Here is a 23,754-nt window from a genome sequence, read left to right as displayed (position 1 = left end):
CTTTTGAAATGGAAATGGAGTGTTCGAAAAGAAGCTTGAGGAGATAAGAGCGTTGCATATTCAATCAGAGGGAGAGAATGCGGAAGAATTGAAGAGGAAACAAGAAACTTCCTGGACAGGGTAATAAGGAACATGACTGCTCGGTACTCTTCATGTCTTGTTAAATATGATGATTGATTAGTGGAAGAAGACACTAATGGTTCCATAATAGGCTCTCAATATAGGCCTTTTAATCTTAATCCTGTGATAACTAAAAAGGTGCGCACATTAACTACGAGGAGCTGGTTGAAACAACTGAAAACGGAAATGAGAAGAAGGAAGCCGAGGGACGAAGAAACGGGAGTGAACCAAGAAACTTGCTGGACAAGGTAAGAAAGACGACTTGTTCGTTCCTCATCAAGTCTAGTTAAATAGGATGTTTGTTTATTAGTACAGGAAGACACGCTTTGAGGCGATTAAAGTTCTAAGATTAAGGTTTTGTTATGGTGGTTTATCAATGGGCCTTTGGCCTTAATCTTGCGACAAAGACAAAGTTGCACAAACAAATTAAGAGGAGCTTAAATGAGGGCGAGGGTTAAGCTGGAGTAATAACACTTCAGATGGGCCTTACATATTTATAAACCCATTACTTATCTATAAATACAGTTTGCGATTCTACAAGTTTTACATTATTTAACTTATAAACCCTAGTTCGTATGCGTCTCTCTCCGCCGCTGACACCTTGTTGAGTCTCTCAGTTTGTGAAGGGTTTTTGATACTTGTTTATTTTGTAAGTTTTGTTTTTTTTGGCGAGGATGAATAAAGCTTAATTATTTCTGACACCTCTTGTATGAGGAGAGTCTGATAAACTCTTCTTTGAGCACATTATGCAATACTCTGAGCCTTTTAGTTTTGTTTTCTTAATAGTTTTGGTTTTTACAAGTAGAATTTGGAATAGGGTTGTGGATTGCGATGATTGTAAAAGTAATTCCTCGTACTGAATAGCCATTGGCTTGATAGACTCACGTTACACCCATAGAATATGAGCATCCTTAACCTTTTTTTTTCTTCTTCAATTCTATTTCTTTTATTAATTTTGTTTCTTTTAATTGGTTTTTGGCGAGGATGATCAATGCTTAATTATTTCTGACACCTCTTGTATGAGGAGAGTCTGATAAACTCTTCTTTGAGCACATTACGCAATACTCTGAGCCTTTTTTTTATTTGAGAAAGTCTTTTTTTTTTTACATTTTTTAAATTCTTAGGATTTACGTAAACTTAATATTCATTCGATGTGGAAAAGGGTTTGGTTGCTATGATTGTAAAAGTAATTCCTCGTACTGAAAAGCCATTGGCTTTGTAGACTCACATTACACCCATAGAATATGAGCAACATCACCCCTTTTTCTTCAAGTATATTTATTTTCTTATTCGTTTCCTTGATGTTAAAGAATCCGTATTATATTGATGAATAATACCTTGCATATTCATCGTTTTAATGTCGTTGGATTCTCTAGAACTGACCAAAGTTCAAGATTCCTTTACCATTTAAACATCACACTTTTTTTTTTTAACTTAACATCGCACATTCTTGCTAACTCTTAAATACGTAAGACAGAAACTACCTATTTCAAACAGAGTAATTAATTTATCAAAAAGAAGTATTTTAGAAGTATAGGCTTCTTTTCAGTCTTAATGCATCTTAATAGGTGTTTTAGATATCATGGAAGAAAGTCCTTTGTTGTACAAGCTATTGTCGTTCCGTCGTTGTAGCGATTGAATGTTTGTCCCCTCGATTGGTTGTGTAGATGATTGATGTCCGATTATGCTTATGTTTCTTCTCGTGGGTTTCTGCCAACAGGCCTTATTCATAGCTACTACTAGCCCATTTCTTTACGGTTAAAATTATATATTCATATATCTTAACAAGTTAATAACATTTTGCTACTTTACTTTGACTTATATGTACATTTTGTTAAACAACGAAACATTAAAAGTTAAATAATCTATATGAATATAAGATCGGCTAAAATATAATGACTTGTTTAATAGACATTTGATTTTCGACAATTAGGCCTTAAATATTAAGGAGGGAACATTAAATGCACTAGTTTTACGATTCCAGTCAAGTTAGCTTCGCTCATAAGACTTTCAAAAAAAGATTTGACAATGACATCTAGAATTATTATACGTGTATTCTACATCTTCCTGTCCCATGTGAATCGTATTTCTTATAGCAGGAGCCAAATCTATTGCTTTCAATTATATATTTTCGTTGATAATTTACAACATAAACAAATAACTTTGAACGTTCGTTTTCCAGAAGCTCAGATTACAAGAAAAAAAGCAAAATGAACTGATGCAACTCAGCAGCAATGATTCATGATCTGTGATCCGATGTACTTCCTGATAATGGGATACTTGGACTACATGGATATTTTAGTAGTTAGAGCGCCAGCTTGAATTAAGCTTTATATATTCGCCATGTGTATCATGAATACATGTTAAGATTTCAAATGGTTGAAAATATTATATGACTTTCTTTTGTGCCACATTTTTGTGTTCTGTCGGTAAATTTACCTTCTTAATGAAAATAAATGATGAAGTATAAATATTTCTCACACAAAAAAATTAAAATTAAGCAATTTAACTAATTCTGCCAAAACTACAAACTCTGTCCTGATGATACACGTTCATTGTTTTACGTCAATGAATCTACTAATTGAAAGTTAAAGAGCTTTTACACAAAATTGATAATTCTGTTTTAGTATATACAAATTTCATTAATCAGTTTACGTATAGTTATTAAATATTTGAGAGAAAAGAGTATGTTGTGATCTCTGTGTATGATAGCTAAATTCAATTGATTGATCATCATTTACAAAACGATAAGATAACAAGAAACAAACTACCATTTTAAACCACAGTATAAAAGTTCCAAGCACATTCTAAAACAAATGTTAATTAAAACAGTCCTATCATAGCATCATAACGTATAGTTTCCAACAGAATTCAGTCCATATATTTAAAGGGGTAGTTTTGCAATGGGTCCAAAAACTAAATTGCGCAATTATTAGTATTTATTCATTTTTGGCTTGTACTTATTCAAAATAGTTTTCCTTTTGTTTTCTGTGTATTTAACAGCAGTTTATAACTTTATTAGCGACTGATTTAAACGTATTAATGTCCACCAAGGACTTCCGGATCAATTAGCGGGATACGCTTCTAGAAAGTCCACGTTACGCTGTTTGATGCAAATGACACATTAAGCTTCTCTAATAAAAAACTACTCAAAATTGCCATTTCCATGTGACTAAAACTCTTCTCCTATATAATAAGTTCATACGACTGTGTTACAGAAGGTGGCAAACCGAAAGGCCATTAAACAAAAACTTTCAGAAGAAGAAGAAAGTGATCATTCACACATATAACAAGATACTAAGATTAGCTTCTAAATAACATGGAGAAGATAGATGATGGTGACTATACTGCCACCACAGCTTCTTTTTCACCTAGCTTCAGCACTTACTCAGGCAACAACCTCGTCAAGATCGCCGAACGGGTCGGTGGCGACCATTATAAGGAGAAAGGAGACGACGCGTTCGAGTTCGCGACTCTCCAAACGGTTCACGAGTCTCCTCTAGTATTCCCGGTTTTTGATAAGAAACATGAAGATGTGTCGCCGGAGACGGTTGTGGCTCCGTTAAAAGATCTCTTCCTCCGCGAGAATGAACATTCACCATGATGAGAGTCAACCGGTTAATAACCAAAGTAAACCAATATTGGTTTAGTGCATTAGGGTTGCTCTCCACTAGGAACGTGTGTTAGTGGGGTAGTTACTTTGTCTTCCTCTGTATTTATATACATCGATGTATTTGGAATGAGACATGAAGAGAAAATTGCAGTAAGCTTTTGTGTTTTTGTTTTTAAGTCTTTGAGACCTATCAATTGGTATCAGAGCAAATCTCTTAGCTTTGAAGAGGGGCCTTCATTGGCATCAAAGCAAATTTTGGTTTTGATCCGGACCACACTCGTGGTATCAAAACCGCACTCTACCAACCATGAATCAAGAGTGTTATGCTCTTTCTTGTGATCCATCAATGGTGGTTTTGCTAGCAGTCCTGAAGAAGGAGTTTGTAGCTTTTCGTGATGAGCTGAAGAAGATGGCTCAAGAATGGGAGGATCAGGCAGCAATGTGGCGTAAGAAGATGACGACGTGGAAGACGGAGAGGATGACGGAGAAAAAACCAACTCGACTGGTTCAAAGCGAATCTCTGACATTGGTGACTTCATCACTCAAACGTTCATCACTCAAGCGTTCAGCAACTTCACCACGGAAACAAGGACAAGATCAAACTGTTCCCGTCAAGCATCACCATCACACTGTTCTGGCAAAAAATTCAGGAAAGTGTAGCTGGTCAAACTCTTCCAAGCATGTATCTGGATTTAGTTATTTGCAGCTCCTTCCACGACATGTTTCATTTGGTACTCATGGAAAACATCCGTTTGATCGTGGACGTAACGGTGACGGCGAGATATGTATCGTCAAAGAGGAAGCAGCCCTTGGTAGACCACCACCACTACGTGATAAGAAGAGCGCACACAGTCATATGTTGCTGTGGACAAGAAACATAACATGTAAAGATTTGGATGTTGTGTTGAACCTTGAGGACAAGGTTCTTTAGAGGGTGGAGTATTGATGAGAGTCAACCGGTTAATAACCAAAGTAAACCAATATTGGTTTAGTGCATTAGGTTGCTCTCCACTAGGAACGTGTGTTAGTGGGGTAGTTACTTTGTCTTCCTCTGTATTTATATACATCGATGTATTTGGAATGAGACATGAAGAGAAAATTGCAGTAAGCTTTTGTGTTTTTGTTTTTAAGTCTTTGAGACCTATCACACCACCGCAGCAGCAGACGTATTCATCTTCTGATGAAGAGGAGGAGGAAGAAGAAGAGGAGGATGAGCTAGACATGATCCCTAGCGAGATATACTGTCCATGGACGCCAGCGAGATCCCCGGTGGAGATGACGTCTCCTTGTAGAAAGAGCAAATCGACAGGATCGTCGTCTTCGACGTCGGCATGGTCGAGGAGACGATGGAAAATTAGAAACCTGCTTAAGAGAAGTCGCAGCGACGGGAAGGAATCACTCGAGTTCTTGAACTCGAGCCCTGTTAACAACATAGACAAATCTTGTTCTTCTTCTCCTTGTCCGAAGAACAAGGAGACGGTGAAGACAAAGAAGAAGGAAAAGGAGAAGGAGAAGGAGAAAGTTTCAGCACACGAGAAATTTTACCTGAGGAACAAAGCAATGAAAGAAGAGGACAAGAGAAAGTCATATCTACCGTACAAGCAAGAACTTGTCGGAATTTTCTCCAACATTCACCGACACGGCAAAGCTTTTCCTCGGTTCTGATCTGATCCATGACAACAACTAGAGTTTTGTTGTTTGATTGTTTATTATCTTTAGAAAATCATTTTATTTCCACAAAAAAAAAAGATGCGAGTTCACATTCGTTATCTAAAGTACTAGTGGTATCGGTTTTTAAATTATATTTTTCTCGTTTTGTACGCAGTTTGATGAACGAAATTTCATCATGTTCATACGATGTTGTATATTTTATAATTTGGGTTCATGATTTTATGCAAATGTAGTTGCAGATATTACCAGACGTGAAATATAGATGTAAAAAAACGTGAAACTATTGTATAAAGACGTTGCAAGTTGCTTGTATTTTATTATTATCTATCTTATTAAAACAGAAACATTACAACTTCTTCTAGGTAGATTTTAATGTTGGACCTTATGTAATTAATGCTATATTAATCTACTTATTATTAAACATGTTTTTTTATAAATAATTAACATCAACCATTACCATAGTTTTTCACTTTTTACCTTATTATTATATCCACTACGCATATTTTCTTATATTACATATATTTTACTATAAGCTAGATACATCCACTAGCATATTATACTATAAGATAGATTATTAATAATACCTCTAAATATTGATTTTGAGTCTTTGGACAAATTGATGGTCATATTTTTTTACCATCTTGAATCATGTAAACGTGATTAGACATATTCCTAATGGGAGAGAGAGAGTTGCTCCCAGGCACGAGACACGAGGAGTTGACGGATGGCTCCAAACGCACAGCCCGAGGAGAGCGACATGTCTTCCCCTACCAGAATTAGAAGGTTTGTAGAGTTTTCCCCTAACACGCCAACAGAAAAACCCTATTTTCTTACCTCAACTGGCACCCTCCAAGACTTTCAAGATCCAAAGGGTTACAAATTTCTGGCTTCTGGGATGATTTTTCAAGCTCTATAGATCACAAACGCTCAAATTCCACGCACATTACTACTGTCACAACAGACCTCTCGACAGCGGTAACATCAAGAATCAAACTACGGCCCCCTTTCTAGCAACATCAGTCTCCTAGCTAACACAAAGAAGAATCTCTTTTACTGCTCGGAGTCGACTTGTAACTCCTCCAGTGGTAGTAAGGCTCTCTAGTCTTTGTTAGCTCAGATCTTACCTCTGCATTTTAAACCAAACTCTCAAATCATCCCAAAACATGGCTAGGCGCCTCACTGCAACAGAGAAGGGTAAAGGAATTCTGATAGAGACAGACCAACCTCTAATCAAGAGAATCAAAGCCCCACGGCTCGACAACGAAGCACTCATTAGAGAACACTCTCGCACTTTGATAGGACAAACCACAAACAACCAGGAACAACGGATCTGGTCTCTCATCCAGTCACTCCCCCGCAAATGGAGCATCCAAGGAAGAGTTGAAGGAGTTGACATAGGAAACGACTGCTTTCAGTTCAAATTTGAGAAGGAAGAGGACCTACAAAAAGTGTTAGACAACAGACCCTACCATTTCAACTACTGGATGGTCCTACTTCAGAGATGGGAGCCTGTCATTTCTGCTACTTTCCTGTCTCAGATTCCTTTCTGGATCGAGATAAAAGGACTCCCCCTCCACTACTGGCATGACCTAATGGTGTGCAACATAGGAGACGAACTAGGCACAAGAGAAAAGCATGAACTCACATCAAGAACTGCACGAGTCAGAGTCGCTATCGATGGTCTAAAACCACTAGTAAAGGAAACTATAATAGAGTTCGACTCAGGGGAAGAGGCAAGGATTACCTTAGAATACAAGCGTTTGGAGAACCACTGTTCTTTCTGTCAACGCCTCTCCCATCTAAGCTCACACTGCCCAACCAGGAGGGAAGCCGAGAGTATCACAAAGCGGTTAGGCTCCGAGTACCGGAGAATGAGGTACCCAAATACAACAAAGAAAAACCCTCATATCAGAGTCGCCAAATCCAAACGACAGAGCTGAATAAGCAAGAGGTAAGGAACTACTCACATAAGCATCCTTTCCAAGCTCGATTGGACAGACATGGACACCCATTTGGCGAAAGGATAAGCACAAAGCAGACAAGAGCTCCACCCCCGCTCATGTATACCACCAGGAAAATGAACAAGATGAGATGAGAAGAACTGACGCAAACTCAGAGAATGCCCTTTTCGGGATATCACCACAACACGTGAAGGAAAGAGGAAGAGATCTACCTAGACGTTCATATGATCGTTTCTCTCTCCCACAAAGAGAAATGAGGCAATGGAGAGAGAAATACCCAAAGGCTTATCAGGAACAGGAAGTGAACTCCCCTGTACCTCGAACTTCAGTTATAGAGCAAGAGATGGTCCTACAGTCGGAGGCACAAGCTCAGTTCCAAACACCTCAACGTCGTATACCGTCAAGGGAGGAAATTATTGAGGAGCTCCATGAGACAACACGCCAATACGTCAATTGTCCAGACCCCGTTGAATCGGCTGCAAGGAGACAACGTGTGCTCCAAGGAGATGCTCAGGGTGATACGGAAGAGGCAGCCGACCGCCTCCTAGCTGTAGCTACTGCAAGGATCCAAGCTGAAAACACTGATCTTCACCAGCAACCCGTTCCATCAGATCCCCACGTGATCCAGTCCCCTGAAGTAGTAAACCTGCAAGGTGGAGAAAGCTTGGTGATTACACATAACTCAGATGGAACTCAAAGAGAGGATATCATAGGGGGCTCAACAACACACTTGAGAAGGACAAATAGGCAGAGAACCAAACCAGCAAAACTAAGGTCTACAGGTACAAGCCCCAACCCACTCCAAGGAGCATGTTCAAAAAAGAGAAATTTCTCTAGAGCTCAAGGATCACCAGCACGTACTTCACCTACGGGCCCTAGAGGCCGAGAAGCCAACTCACAACGTACCGGTGCACAGAGAAACGAGGCTGGTCCATTAAATGCTGGAAATCAACCAACGACTACTTTAATCCCATCAATTACAAAGAAAAAGAAGGATTTTCACGCACCTCAACGCCTGGCTCCTTAGTCGTGGCGAGCTGGAATTGTTGTGGGTTGGGGAATCCCATAACAATCCAGCGTTTAAAGGATATTCGAAGGCAGAATGCTCCTGACATCTTTTTCCTGTCTGAGACAAAAAACCCCGACGAGGTAGTGCTAAAAGAGCTGCAAGACATTATGGAAGAGAAGTACTGCATCGTGTCACCGCACAGCCCTGGGGAGGAGGACTTCTCCTAACCTGGAAGAAAGACGTCGAGGTTACTATCCGAGCGACTTCTAACAACTTCATTGACACTACCATTACTACCAAGGGAATAACCTTTCATGCTACATTCATCTATGGGGAACCAGACCAATCAAAAAGGCTAGCGGTTTGGAATACTCTAGCTGATCTACACCCTAATCAGAACGAAGCATGGTTTCTTACGGGCGATTTCAACGAAATCATAGACAACTTTGAGAAAAGTGGTGGACCAGATAGACCAGAAGGCTCTTTCTGTGCTTTTAGAACATTTTTATCACAAAGAGATCCTCTTTGACTTAAAGCACTCAGGAAACTATCTATCTTGCAGAGGAAAGAGATGTACACACCTCGTACAGTGCAGGCTCGATCGAGCAGTGTGCAATAGCGACTGGGCGGAACTCTTCCCCTCATGTAGAAGCCAGTACCTAAACTTCGAAGGCTCAGACCATCGCCCTCTGCTCTCCTTCCTGGACACGAAAAAGAAAAGAGGATCGCGGATCTTTAGATACGAAAGAAGATTAAATGACAATGCAAAGGTTCAGGAAATCATAAAGGAGATATAGGAGAAATTCACCTACCTAAACGTGGAAGAGCGCCTTAACCTATGCAGAAAAGCCATCTGTAAGTGGAGTAGGGAATATCAAGAAAACAGCAAAAAATCTATTGAAGGTCTTCGAGAAAGACTTGAAGAGGCAATGACTAACCCACAGTCAGATGATGAACTAATACGGGACATCAATGCAAAGCTCCTACAAGCATATAAAGCCGAGGAGGAATACTGGAGGCAGAGGAGTCGTCAAGTGTGGTTGACTCTGGGGGACTCAAACACAGGTTACTTCCATGCAATCTCAAAAGGAAGAAAAGCAAAAAATAGATTATCAGTCCTGGAAGATAATAATGGGACTCCAAAGTTTGAAGAGGATCAAATAGCAGGACTTATCTGTGAATATTATGAGCAGCTCTTTACAGCCAATCCAACGACAGACAGAAGCTCCATCCCCACTATCCTCCAGCCCCAAATATCCCCTGCGTGTAATGAAGCTCTAACCAAGGACCCGACACCCACATAAATAAAGGAAGCGCTCTTCGCCATCCATCCAGATAAGGCTCCAGGACCTGATGGCTTCTCAGCTAGCTTCTTTCACTCTTACTAGGAGGTCATCGGCCCATCAGTGGTGTTCGAGATTCAAAGGTTCTTCACAACTGGTATCCTGCCACCTACAATGAATAACACTCATGTCAGGCTCATACCAAAGTCAACAGAAGCAAAGACAGTGGCAGATTACCGTCCTATCGCCCTCTGCAATGTCTTCTACAAGATCATCTCAAAGTTTCTCTCATTACGCCTGAAGACGGTGCTGGAAGTCATCATCTCTGAGAACCAATCTGCATTCATCCCGGGAAGAGTAATCAGTGATAATGTGCTCATCACTCATGAGGTGTTGCACTATCTAAAGACTTCTCAAGCAGAAAAAGTGTGCTATGGCAGTCAAGATGGACATGTCTAAGGCCTATGATAGAGTATAATGGGAATTTGTAGCAGCAGTTCTACAAAGACTAGGCTTTGATGCAAAATGGGTAAACTTAATCATGCAATGCATCACGTCAGTTTCCTATTCATTCCTAGTAAATGACTCAGTTTATGGATCGGTACAACCATACCGGGGCATTAGGCAAGGTGACCCCCTCTCCCCATATATATTCATCTTATGTGGGGAGGTCCTCTCTGGTTTGTGTCGTCAGGCTGCAAGAAATGGATCTCTTCAGGGCATCAGAGTCGCAAGGGGTAGCCCAAGAATCAATCACCTGCTCTTCGCAGACGACACGATGATGTTCTGTCACTCCTCCTCCGACAACTGCCACGCTCTTGTGCAAATCCTCCAGAAGTACGAGTCGCTCTCTGGTCAGAAGATCAACATCGCAAAGTCATCAATCATTTTCTCCAAGAAAACCCCTCAAGATGTTAAAAATACGGCAAAAAATATCTTGGGCATAACCAAAGAAGGAGGGGTGGGGAAGTATCTGGGATTACCAGAACACTTTGGCAGAAGAAAAAGGGATTTATTTACCTCCATCGTTGACAGGATAAGACAGTGCGCAGCCAACTGGTCCACTCGCTTCCTATCTAAAGCGGGGAAGCTCACCATGCTCCAGTCTGTTCTTACGGCTATCCCATCCTTCACAATGTCTTACTTTGAACTCCCGCTCAGTCTCTGTAAAAGGATACAATCAGCATTAACTCGGTTTTGGTGGGATACATCTGCGGAATAAAAGAGTATGTGTTGGGTTTCATGGGATAGTATAGCTCAACCGAAAGCTATGGGAGGCTTGGGACTAAGAGACATCCAATTATTTAATCAAGCACTCCTTGCAAAACTGGCCTGGAGAATTCTAACAGTCTCAAACTGCCTCTTAGCCAGAGTCCTAAAGGATAAATATTGCCATAACAGGAACTTCCTACAAATAGAAACACCTTCAGCAAGCTCACACGGGTGGAAAGGGATTCTACACGGTCGGAACCTCCTAAAAGAACACTTAGGTAAGGCAGTTGGGAATGGCCAAACTACAAGGGTATGGAATGACTCGTGGATCTCCCTAGATTCTAATGTCAAACCTTTGGGTCCTATCAACGAGAATGCTCTAGATCTCAGAGTCTCAGACCTACTAATAGATGATCTAAGGTGGAATAAACAAAGGATAAAAGAGTTTCTACCTGAACTGAGTGAGAAGATCCAGTTGCTACAACCGAGCCTGTCAGGTGCTGAAGATATCTATGTGTGGCAGCCGCTCAAATCGGGTATCTATACTACAAAATCCGGGTACAACTCCGCAGCTAACACTCCACGACATGAGCTTGTTCCTACAACATTGGGAGAGTTCAATTGGATAAAGGACGTTTGGAATGCTAAATGTTCTCCAAAACTCAGAGTCTTCCTATGGTCAGTAATTAGAAAAGCTATCCCCTTGGGAGAGAACTTACAGAGGAGAGGCATGATCGCAAATGTGAGCTGCCCAAGATGCGGAGAAGTGGAGACACCCACACACGCTTTCTTCACCTGTTCTTTTGCTGAAGAAGTCTGGCAGGAAGTTCCCCTCTCAAAGCCAGTTCACATAGCTGTAGAGGATGATTTCAAAACATCACTTATCCGATACCGACAGGCTATATGTCTTCCACCATCAGGTATCACCTCCTCTTTCTTCCCCTGGATTGTTTGGTCTCTGTGGACAGCAAGGAACCGCCTCCTCTTTGAAGCCAAGAGCTACAGTCCTAGCGAGGTAATGCTCAAAAGATTAGTATTAGCACGAGAATGGATCCAGGCGCAAAACACCTTACCACAGGGACAGAAGCGTATACCTCAATTGATCAGTTCAAGAGAACCTCTTTTGCATCCAGCTGATGAAGGGGATCGGATCACCACATGCAACACCGATGCATCATGGGACGCAAGCTCAAGGAGATTAGGTTCCGCATGGATCATCTCATCGGCAACATCCTCCCAGAGCCACGAAGGATCTCACAGCACCGACAACGTTTCATCTCCACTGATGGCTGAGGCTATCGCACTTCGATCGGGTCTTCTAGCGGCGGCAGAACTCAACTTTACCAAGCTTCGAGTTCTATCCGACTGTCAAACGCTCATACGGGCTATCAAAAACAAGCAACAGATTAAGGAGATCTTCGGTATCTTGACAGATATCACACAAATCTCTTCTGTGTTTGTATCTCTATCTTTCTATTTCGTTTCTCGTTCTGCAAACCACCAAGCCGACATGTTGGCAAAACGGGCTTTGCATTTTCATTCTACTGTATGAACATCTGATGTTGGGCCACAGTTTTCGGCCCAATACCCTTTTTCAATTTAATATTAAGCATGTTGCACAAAAAAAAAGATTATTAATAATACATCTACTAACATATAATACTATACGACAGATTACTAATAATACAATATATTATATGTATTCATTAACTTGCATCCATCAATATTAGCAATACTATGAAGACAACTAAATCTATACTTTGAACATATAAACCATGATATACGAATTTATAACAAAAATGATATTACTGTTACAAATTAGTTTTTATAAATATTATTTATAACAGCAATTTGTTATATAAGATAAACTTAATCACGATCCAAATCTTTTTTTTTCCTGTTCAGAAAAAAAGAAACCTACGAATATATACCATTAATTTAGCCAGAAATCTTTCGAATAAATGGTAAATCTCACCAACCCAAAAAAATGAATTAAAAATATAACAAAAGATATTATGTTTGAAATTTAGCTCACTGGGTCGGGTATAAATCTGTTCATTTCAGGTATAAGTTATTCGAGTTCTCAATATTTGGATCTAAGTAGGTATTTGTTTTTTTGTCCGGATCGATTGTTTTTGGTTCCGGATCATTCTAACTTTTTTATATTGTAAATCTTAAATAATATACAATATTTATATAAAATATGTGAATCAAAAGATAAATCCGCACATGTGCACGGATCATGATCTAGTTATATTTAAGTGTGCATTTGATGTATGTTTGTTGAGGAAGAAAGTAGATATAAAACACGAATGTGAATGATGACCAGTGTTTTTAAACCCGGACTGAACCGGCGGTCGGACCGGGTTCAACCGCGAACCGGACACCAAGCCGGGCTGGGTTAATGTTAAAACCCAATCAAAGTTGAACCGGTTAAAAACCCATATTGAACCGTTAAAAACCCGGGAACCAGTGACCCAACGAACCGGTTAAACCATGGTTCGTATGGAAAACAAAATTTTTGTTAATAAAATAATTAGTTTTTTTTCAAAATAAAAAATAGGGTTTGTGAAAAACTACAACTCAAGGTATTTTTGTCTTTGACATTTTTTTTTAAAGTTTGTGACGTTTCACAAGGTATTTTATATTTCTCAAGGTATTGTCTTTCTGGGTGAAATTAATAATTGAAAACTTACGTTTGTATCTTTGATGTTCTCTGCAAAACTTTTGCAGTGTACTAAGCAATGGAAGAGAATGATCAAGAAATTCTACTTCCATCAAATTCAAACATAGAAAATCAACAACCGTCACAATATGTATATAATTTTTTTTAAAGATGATAAAGATTTATAGTGATAAAAACCTGGAAAGTAAACTTTAAATGTTTTTTTCTATTGATTTAAATTTGAACTATTAGATTGTTTTATTATTTTTATTACATTTCAATTTGCTATTTTCTAAATTTATTTGTTAAGATATGCATATTATATACAAAAATATTATTAAATTCAGTTTAGTACATCAAATCCGGTCGAACCCAATCGAACCAGGTCAAACCACATTGACCCGTGACCCAAAATATAAATGAATGATAATTGGTGATGACTTATTTAAATATAAATGGTCATAATAAATCATATAAGGACAAGTATACTTTATTTCTCTAGATTTTTTTCTCCAAAGCATGAATGATAATTGGACCTTGTTTCCGTAAATGCACCATCTACTTATTAAGTGCATAGTTTAGACTAGGGCCATCTACATTTTATGTAAATTAAATACAACCATTCCCTAGCTATAAAAGTAGTACACATTCCTAACTGGACTACCTAATGTATTATACTGACTGCGAATGAATGAACGAATGGTAGTTTCTTGATAAAGTAATTGTCTCTTAGACTAGGCCCATTTATAAAGTATCTACTTCATTCCGTAACTATATTCCTAACTGGATTACATCATTATTAGAGATCTACTAGTGGAGATTACATCTCCCCCCATTGCGGGTGCTCTATTACAACCTTTTGCCATTTCTACTGAGTAGCTTCTGAAAGTCCACGGCGAGACCGAACTCATGCATGCTTTGTCTAAACTGACATCATTGAATCCAATTTGTGATCTCAAAAGTCAACTTCTTTGTCTCTTACATATTTTGTCATAGATGACCTTAGTGGAATTGGAAAAATAAATGAATAATTTACCAAAATAAATCTCTACTAGATAGTAATCGCGGCATGCGCGGAACGAAATAACTAATTAGATTATTTATTTTAAGTTATAATAAGAGATAGACCATATATTTTTTTCAAGGGATGAGCATTTAAATATCTGTTCAGATTTAGTTGATATATTCGGATTTCAGATTTTGGTGTTTAGAGTTAGAAATTTAAATATGATTCAGATATTTAGAATTTTTGGTTTGAATGTGGTTTGGATTTGGTTCAAAGCATTGTATGTTCAGTTCATGTTCGAGTTTGGATATCTTTTCTAATTATGTAATTCTTAAAAAATCCAAATATACTTAATCCTCAAAATCCAAAAATAAAAATAATATAAAATATAAAATTTTAAATAATATAAGACTAAATACTTAAAAATTACGTAAAATAGTTTAATTTAAATATTAAATGGAGAAAATAATATACTTTCAGTATTTTGAACATATTTTATTATTTTAGGTATTTTCATATTAATTAGTATCTAATAGATATAAAATTTAAAAGAACTAATATATTTAAGTATATAATTGTGTTTTAGATATTTTCGGCATCCAAAATATTTTAGTTTGGATTGGATTCGGATCTGGTTATCCGAATATTAAACTTTAGATCCATTTGAATACTTTATATGTTTTAATTTATGTTTAGTATTACTTTTAAATCAAGTTCGAATCGGTTCTTCGGATCCAAAATTTTATATAGACTTATTTTTTTCTACTAATATAAGAAAAATAAATAAATGTAAAACTAATATGTTGAGCTTATTTTACATACATAATTATTGGACCACACTTAAGAATAACAATAAAATGGTTGGGTGTGGTGTGGTGTCAATAGTGCAAGATATAGTCTATAACCAATGTACTTTTATAAAAATATTTGGTAAATATAATAAAAACACAATATAATCGAATAAAATGAGTTAGAGTTTCCTCGGAAATAATGTGATCTCTTCACTCGATACATGAATTATGTTTTTTTCAGTCGATTTCACAAATTTTCTTTTTTTAAAAGCTTTTCTGATTTCTGATTTTTTCTACAATCTGATTATGTTTCTAATTCTTGGTTTGATATGAAAATTCTGTAAAGAAAAAAAATATTTTGCTAAACTAAGATCTAACTTTGTGTGGTGTTTTTCACCTAAATTTTCTTAATTCATAACCAATTATAATTATTTGTTTCTTATGTATGCATAAACCTCAATCATGGCCAAGTTCGGCAAAATACGAAACTTTCAATTTCTAAAATATTCTCATTCTGACATTTTAGTTGATGTGAATCTTAATGATTTTGTAGTTTATCTCTTTCAAATTCACTAATACAAAACTAATAATACGAAAACTAAAAAAAAGTTAATTAAAAAAATTAATGTGTGAACACATTAAATTATCTGAGATAGAATTAAAAAATTAATGTGTGAACACATTAATTGCTAAATGAATGTGAGATTGACACATAAACATTTCTGTAACAATATGTGTGAACACATTTTGCAAAAAGCTTCTCCTTTAATATAAAGGATTTATTGCAAACGACAAATTGTACCTTGACGACAGACTATCTTGAAGCCATCTCGTATGAGAAGCAGCCACATAAGAATGAGAAAGGTTTTGAGCCGTGATGCTTTAACATGATACAAGTGCAGTACGTTGCTTACCACAACAGCTGACATTATTTTCATCACGCGGATCATATCTCACACAAATGATCAAGAATTGTCTTACTTAGTTACCTTGAAGCCGCAGAGTAAATGCTTGTAACGAGACAAGAACTTGCTTTAACCTCTCCTTAGCCGCGTCATCTCCCAAGTTTCCTTCTGCATCGAACTTCCGAGGCGGCTGAAACTCATTGAGGGTAACTCTGGTTTGTTGATGAAATGTAGATTAAGAAACAGTCCAATTTGCCGAATGGATCATGTTACACAATAGTTTAGATATCGAATACAATCTGCAGGTACTCAAAAGTATTTGAAAATGTGGAAAATATGAAAAATCTGAACCGAATGAATATCCTAAGATTTGAATGAGTATTCAAAATGAGTAATTAAAATCATGTTGACCTCTATGGTTTGTCTAGATGTCATTAAAATGTGACAAAATTAAAGCAAAACTGAGACTTTATGTCTTTTTTAGATAATCTGCTGGGGCGGTCTAAGTTCCTTTGGGAGCTCACTGAAATTCCCTGCGTCTAAATCGGATTGTAGCATTGGTCTCTCCCCCATTTTCCACACAGTCTCTTCAGCGAGATGTTCTTTGTTTGGTGTCAGCATTACGAAGTTTGGATCAGCTCTTTGGTAACTGCAAATGTCAAGAGACTCTATAATTAGAAAAATACAAAACATTGAAATGTGAAAACATATGAAAACTGATTATACTGACCTAGCTTCCCTTAGGTTATCAACGCGGAGACCGAAGCCACATGCTGTTCTTCCAGTCCGATGATTATTAGTCGCTGCATCAAAAATGAGTTCAGCATATTTCATGTTTCATATACCTTATAGTCTAAGAGCTCATGGAAGATGGCTTATAGTTATGGAGGACATACCTGTAATATTGAATGTGAAAGACGGGTTCCACCACGACTTGAACGCTAATGTGAATGTTGAGCTTAGAGCTCCGACTTTACCCTGCATAATATGAGCTTGTGAGTTTGTTGTCAACCTTTCTGGATCATAGAAAAGTAGTAAATGGTTTACCTTCAGCAAGAAGTTCTTATTGGCCTGCCAAGACGCAGCCATCTGCAGAGAAGAATCTGGGAGACTGGCTGATGTATTGGAATCATCAACCCTAAAGAAAAAAAAGAAGTTAAGATTACCATATAGAAAACATTAGCCACAATGTTTTCTTCTCAGAGATGTTCACTACCTCGTTTGTAGCTCAAAACCTAAGTCAATGTAGTTTGTGATTCCAACTACTTTGTCTTCTTCAAAAGGATTTTTCACCTGTTCCAAGTCCATTTTAGTGTTGAGCCACAAGTTGTGCTAAAATATATATATTAATAACAGCGAATTAGTAATAGATGCAACACAAGAGTTGTACCTGCCTTTGGACCACTAAATGTTGGTAAAACGAAGCACTAAACTGCATTTATAACAAGGATAAGTAAATTAGCAAGGATAAGGATGCTATTAATCAACATAAATATAATACTACAAAAAGAAAGTACTCATATTTGATTGGATAACAATATGGAAGTGTTTGGGCTTAAAAGTATGACCTGAGAGTTCCTCGCTAATTCAAGGCCAACGTTGAAAGAAGGGCTTAAGGGGCTTCTTGAACCTAGTCCATAGCTAGCAGCACAACTCCAGTTCCTTAGGTCTCTATGTTTTTCGGTGTCTTTGCTTTTCTCTAACACAAAGTCACATTACTAGTATTGATACCACTTTCAATAACATAAAGCACAGATTCCATGTGTGCCAAGTGAAATCTATTCAACATTGTACCACATAGCGGTTCATATTGCGCTCCTACTGTAAGCCTTCCCATCTTGCTTACTAGCCATGCATTCTTTGGCCATTCTTCCTTTGCTGGAATGTGGATTTAAAGGGTCAGCATTGTCGACGAAAAAAGTAAACAAGAAGTTGCAGCGAAACTAGATGTGCTTACTACTAAAAGGTGAGACAGTAGCTCCGAGAGACAAATTTGTTGAGGCATATCTCAACCCCATGATTCCATATTCGTCACTACCAAAACAACAAATATATATATATATATATATATATATCTTCATCTTCTAGAAAAGCATAAATCTAAGAAACATGACAGGCCTTCACCTATATAAATGGAACTTACTTCTTTTTAGAAATCAAAGGGGAGACTACAAATGCTCCAATCCCATATTTAGGATAGTAAGCAGAAGACCTCACCAGTAGAACCCTTGATGATAACAAGAAGAGTTATTTCAAAACTTTAAACTGCTATAATGAGATGAGTTCCAAGAGTATATAAAAGTAGCACGGAGTTTACGGATTGGTGGTCGACACAGAGAGGTCTAAAAAAGTATGAGGATCATCAACATCACTGCACAAGTTCATAAAAATATGTTGGAGCATTGTTCGTTTTTTGTTAAAAATAAAAGTAAAAAACTATATGACATATTACCTTCGCCAGCGAAACGATGCATCTCCTTCTACTTTACCATCTACAGCGGACGAAACCTTTTACAGTTCAAGGAAACTTAAAATTTGCACCATCCTTAGTTATGCATGAATGATAGAGTGTTATAAAAGACGAAGCGATATTTAAAGGATACGGATGCAAGCAAATCCACATGAGGGTCATCAATAGGCTTCAACATAAACTTTGCAGAAAAGTGATCTGCGTCTTTAACTTCAAAGTAATCCTCAAAGAGAATTTTTAATGCAAGCTTCCCAAACAGCATATTGTAAGATGATTCCAACATCCTGCATCACATGCATCGCCTGAGGGCATCAATAGAAGGCTTGAGTTTCAGTGTCCTATATATATACGCTAGAAGAGGGTACCTGTTACGAGCTGAGAGAGGAGGGTAATCAAAGAGCGGGGGTACAAGCACCACCGGAGGCGGTTTCTTGGCCAGAGAGTTCCCCATTATCAAGACGGAAAAGATTTGTGTATCAAAAACTTCTACTTGAATTCCAGGAATCAAGTGCTGAAGGAGACGGTAGCGGAAGAGCAGCGTACTATTTGATACGAGAATATAAGATAAACACTAACATTTACATAATGTTAACTTTCTTAAATACATAAAAGTAAATATTTACGTAACTAACACTAACTTTACTTGCCTTTCAATTTAGATTGTTCTTCAAGTATCTATCTATTATATTAAAGAAAAGTCATGACTTTTCATTCATATGTGATTTTTAAGTAAATGAACTTTTACTAAAAAATAAAATTTCATTTAAATCTAACTAACATTTTGGTATCATTAAAATTTTATTTATAATTATAGCAAATTTATTATCTAACAAAATCCTACTAAAATTTAAACATTTTGATGTTATCAGTTAATTTCGTAATTAGCAGCTTAATATTATTCAAATTAGTTTTAATTAAGATTTTAACAAAATTTAAAAATTTGTATGCTATTTTCATAAACTTTCTAATCATAGTCTATAATATATTAAAATAGAAGTACTATATGAACTAAATAGAAAACTATATAGAATTAATAAATTAACTTTTTTTAAAAAAATGTTTCATTTAGAATATCATAAAGTATTTATATTCGTAAACCATGTATAAAATTTAATGAAATAATAACTCCAATTATTTAAACGTAACAATAAATTTACTTATAAAATCCTGATGTACACTAAAAAAATACATGCTAAAGTGTACATATGTATTTTCCGAAAAAATCAGTTTCTATACTTTTGGACAAAAGAATTGAACACTAATTAATAATGATCCATTTGATATATTGAATTACTATATTGACCCATTTATAAAATGTATATTTTTTAATATATAAGAAGATTTCAATATTTATGTAAAGTCCAATTTAAATTTACATATGTTTGATTTTTACAACAAGACCATCACGACTCTACGCTTAGAGATCAGTGCAACGAATGTTTTTTAATTTATTGAATTGGTTCTCACTATCCATCTAACATATTTATTGATAAAATTGTATAACTAAAACTAGTGTTCTTACAAATATTATTATTATTATTATATTAAATAAATATAAATTATGTTTACATATAAAATTTAATAAAATCATATAAAAATATAAGTAAAAATTAATAAAATATAAATAAAAATTATATAAAATTTAAGTAAAATATATATTTTTAAAATGTGTGATTTTGTATTAACAATTAATTTAGTAAATTATGATTGATTATGGTGAAAATGTTGGTGATAATATTAATAAATATTGCTATACAATTAATGATTATTAGGAAAAAATGTAAAAATATGTTGTTAAAAATTTGCTTAGGACATCTAAACATGTTAGATCGGCACTGGTCTCCCCGAATGTCTTGTAGTATATATAGATTCATTGTAAACGATGATCTTTGGTAGAGTGTTGTAGAGGATACCTAAAACAAACTTAATAAAAAGCTCCCCCAACAATCGAAGACATTGAGCAGGGGGAGTTTCTTGGTTATACAAACATAACCACCAAGTAGAAAGAGAATTACGAAAACAAGGGTGATGACTAAGATGACTAAGATAGTACGGCCGCTGGCTCCGCCTTCTGTGGCTCTGCCTCTTTCCTCGTAGCTGCAGACGAGGGAGCTGGGATTTTGGTCGACAAGAATGCCGCTTTGTTTGAAGAAGCAGCTCGCCTCAGTCTCTCCGAATTGCTTGTAGTATAGGTTCATCGCGAACGATGATCTTTGGTACAGTGTTGTAGATGATACATGTAAACAAGACTCCTCGTCGCACGGAACAGACACGCAGGAGAAGTCCAAGTTCTCCTGGAGTTGCGCCGGAGCTGTTCCTGGCTTCCCTACGCACCAGTGTTGGGGCTGTGGCGGTGAAGACCTGCTACTAGCATGGTGGCTGATGAAGAACACGATGAAGAGAGAAAACGTTTTGATCATTATTGCTTCTTTTATTTATTTATTTTTCTGCTTTTTTGCTTGGTGATTTTAGGATCACAGTGTTAAATGGTGTTTAGAACCGCTAATTATTCATTTAATCAAGTTTTGTTCATATTTTACTATAATTGTAAGAAGAAACAATAAGTACTAGATTTTGATCTGCACATGTGCGGGTATTTATTTTTATTTATATATATATATATATATATATTTGTTTTATTTAATTAGTATATATATTAAGATTATTCATATATTTAAATGTTTAAATCACTATTTTAATTACAATAATTTTATAGTTTTCATGCTGTTAATCAACTAATTGTTTCAAATGATCATATATATATATATATATATATATATATATATATATTATATTGCTTATTATTATGTATTTAGTTTTTCCTATTGAATTTGATTTTGATGATTACAAATGACATGCTTGAGAATTATTTTATATTTAATTTATTATGATCCCGACCCGTAATTCAAAATGCTAGATTTCCTTGAGATATTTTTTTTTGTTTATTCAGTTTATATAATAATTATTTGTATATATAAAAGCTTAAGAAAATTTAATTTTATACATGTATTATATAGTTTATCTATTATATTAAAAGAAAAGTCATGACATTTCATTCATGTGTGATTTTTAAGTAAATGGACTCTTACTAGAAAATAAAATTTCATTTAAATCTAACTAACATTTTGGTATCATTAAAATATCACATCTTATATACTCAACCTATATAACAACTTCACCTATAAAACTGTTTTAATTTTATTTTTAATTATAGCAAATTTATTATCTAACAAAATCCTACAAAAATTTAAACATTTTGATATAATAATGCATCAGTTAATTTCGTAATTAGCAGCTTAATATTATTCAAATTAGTTTAAATTAATATTTTAATAAAATTTAAAAATTTCTATGCTATTTCATAAACTTTCTAATCATAGTCTATAATATATTAAAATAGAAGTACTATATGAACTAAATAGAAAACTATATAGAATTAATAAATTAACTTATTTATTTTTTTAAAAAAATATTTCATTTAGAATATCATAAGGTATTTATATTCGTAAACCATGTATAAAATTTAATGAAATAATAACTCCCAGTTATTTAAACATAACAATATATTTACTTATAAAATCCTGATATACACTAAAAATATACATGCTAAAGTGTACATATGTGTTTTTTACCAAAAAAACCAGTTCCTATACTTTTGGGCACAAGAATTGAACACTAATTAATAATGATCCATTTGATATATTGAATTACTATATTGACCCATTTATAAGATGTATATTGTTTTAATAGATAAGAAGATTTCAATATTGATGTAAAGCCCAATTTAAATTTACATATGTTTGAATTATATTAAAACTTATGTTCTAATATATACCTTCAAATCTAACATATTAAAAAGTATCAAATTTTATTTAATATATAATATTTTATTTTATCATATCTATAGATATCTAATACTAAATGCTTAAAGATTAGTGTATCTAAATATTTTAAAATTATTATAAATTTCAAATAAAAATACCAAATGATTATTATTTTAATTATTAATTAAATTTAAATTGAGAATTGCATGTAAGTATTATTTTAATAATATATAAACAAGATATAAAATAATTAATAAATTGTTGAACTTTGCATATATTAGTTTATCAAAGACAAATCCAACAAAACATATATAAAGTAAGAAGCAACAAATACGTGTGAGTTTTAATTAAATAACAGAGAAACTATACAATTTATTGTATTTGAAAAAATATATAAATAATTAAATAAAGACATCAAATGAAAATAAAAACTCGCACGGTTATGCGGGTTTAGATCTAGTTTTCATTAAATCTTTAAGAGTTTATTAAATTTCACAATTTTGTTCTAAAAATATATATATACATCTTACTGTCCAAGTTATTTCCAATATACTATCTCGTTTCTTTATCTACGTATATGTGAGAGAGCGAGAAACCAGGTTTCTGAAAAGAAAAAAACATACGCTCTTCCTTTCAGATTAATTGTCGAGAGGAAATTTTTTATTTCAAAATAAGTATCGTTTTATAATTTCAATGCATAATTTATTGATAATATTCTTCTGTTTATTAAGATGAAGTTGTTATATATGTTGAGTATATATCAATACATAGGTGAAGTTGTTATATATGTTGAGTATATAAGATGTGATATTTTAATGATACCAAAATTTTAGTTAGATTTAAATGAAATTTTATTTTCTAGTAAGGGTTCATTTATTTAAAAATCACACATGAATGAGAAGTCATGAATTTTCTTTTAGTATAATAGATTTAACTTTCTTTCTCTATTAAATAAATTTCAAAATTATTTATAACTTTATTAATGCTGTCTTTCCAGTTTAATAAAAACATTTCCTAATTCTAAATTTACCACGTTTAATGATAATAAAAATCACATATATGGTATAGTAGGAAAATTTATTATGCCATTACTTACGTGTCATCCTGCAACTACATGCTATAAATATTATACATGATTTGCAATTGTGTACTAATATAACATTTCGCCTTCCTACCTCTATATTATTTTAATTAAGAAATTTAAATTTTATATCAGAATATTTT

The 23,754-nt window shown here is 35.0% G+C and overlaps 3 protein-coding genes and 4 non-coding genes across 7 annotated transcripts; 6 read left to right on the top strand and 1 right to left on the bottom strand.

Moving 5' to 3' along the window:
* Positions 1–787: 787 nt before the first annotated feature.
* On the top strand, positions 788–883 carry LOC130497291 (small nucleolar RNA snoR1). Its single transcript, XR_008936293.1, has one exon. It is a non-coding gene; the product is annotated as a small nucleolar RNA snoR1 (small nucleolar RNA).
* Positions 884–942: 59 nt separating this feature from the next.
* LOC130497314 (small nucleolar RNA snoR8a) lies at positions 943–1,030 on the top strand. The gene has a single exon (XR_008936313.1). It is a non-coding gene; the product is annotated as a small nucleolar RNA snoR8a (small nucleolar RNA).
* A 67-nt stretch (positions 1,031–1,097) lies between these two features.
* Positions 1,098–1,193, top strand: LOC130497290 (small nucleolar RNA snoR1). Its single transcript, XR_008936292.1, has one exon. It is a non-coding gene; the product is annotated as a small nucleolar RNA snoR1 (small nucleolar RNA).
* Positions 1,194–1,285: 92 nt separating this feature from the next.
* LOC130497315 (small nucleolar RNA snoR8a) lies at positions 1,286–1,373 on the top strand. Its single transcript, XR_008936314.1, has one exon. It is a non-coding gene; the product is annotated as a small nucleolar RNA snoR8a (small nucleolar RNA).
* Positions 1,374–4,678: 3,305 nt separating this feature from the next.
* LOC108809822 (ribosome biogenesis protein NOP53) lies at positions 4,679–5,960 on the top strand. Its single transcript, XM_018581957.2, has one exon. It carries the CDS (start codon positions 4,679–4,681, stop codon positions 5,396–5,398), a length of 720 nt encoding a protein of 239 aa, XP_018437459.2. The 3' UTR covers positions 5,399–5,960.
* Positions 5,961–6,567: 607 nt separating this feature from the next.
* Positions 6,568–7,344, top strand: LOC130495609 (uncharacterized). Its single transcript, XM_056987028.1, has one exon. The coding sequence runs from the start codon at positions 6,568–6,570 to the stop codon at positions 7,342–7,344; it is 777 nt and encodes a 258-aa protein (XP_056843008.1).
* Positions 7,345–16,556: 9,212 nt separating this feature from the next.
* LOC108810965 (uncharacterized) lies at positions 16,557–19,264 on the bottom strand. The gene is made up of 14 exons (XM_056987874.1): positions 19,072–19,264; positions 18,840–18,990; positions 18,689–18,744; positions 18,554–18,607; positions 18,380–18,463; positions 18,194–18,270; positions 18,031–18,114; positions 17,805–17,935; positions 17,627–17,668; positions 17,453–17,529; positions 17,284–17,374; positions 17,133–17,214; positions 16,967–17,039; positions 16,557–16,885 (listed from the first exon to the last, which is right to left on the bottom strand). Exons 1-14 carry the CDS (start codon positions 19,155–19,157, stop codon positions 16,717–16,719), a joined length of 1,257 nt encoding a protein of 418 aa, XP_056843854.1. The 5' UTR covers positions 19,158–19,264; the 3' UTR covers positions 16,557–16,716.
* Positions 19,265–23,754: the final 4,490 nt, after the last annotated feature.

Source organism: Raphanus sativus, chromosome 6, assembly GCF_000801105.2.
Source record: "Raphanus sativus cultivar WK10039 chromosome 6, ASM80110v3, whole genome shotgun sequence".
Taxonomy (NCBI): domain Eukaryota; kingdom Viridiplantae; phylum Streptophyta; class Magnoliopsida; order Brassicales; family Brassicaceae; genus Raphanus; species Raphanus sativus.
Note: the sequence above shows the minus strand (reverse complement) of the source record. Positions and strands in the feature narration are given on the sequence as shown.

Excerpts from the sequence above, each read along its gene's own strand:
- LOC108809822 (XM_018581957.2), top strand. The coding sequence starts at position 4,679 with ATGAGAGTCAACCGGTTAATAACCAAAGTAAACCAATATTGGTTTAGT.
- LOC130495609 (XM_056987028.1), top strand. The coding sequence starts at position 6,568 with ATGGCTAGGCGCCTCACTGCAACAGAGAAGGGTAAAGGAATTCTGATA.
- LOC108810965 (XM_056987874.1), bottom strand. The coding sequence starts at position 19,157 with ATGGGGAACTCTCTGGCCAAGAAACCGCCTCCGGTGGTGCTTGTACCC. Across the intron at positions 17,530-17,626 it reads ATTTAGTGGTCCAAAGGCAG|GTGAAAAATCCTTTTGAAGA; the intron begins GTACAACTCTTG and ends GACTTGGAACAG. Across the intron at positions 16,886-16,966 it reads GATAACCTAAGGGAAGCTAG|TTACCAAAGAGCTGATCCAA; the intron begins GTCAGTATAATC and ends TGACATTTGCAG.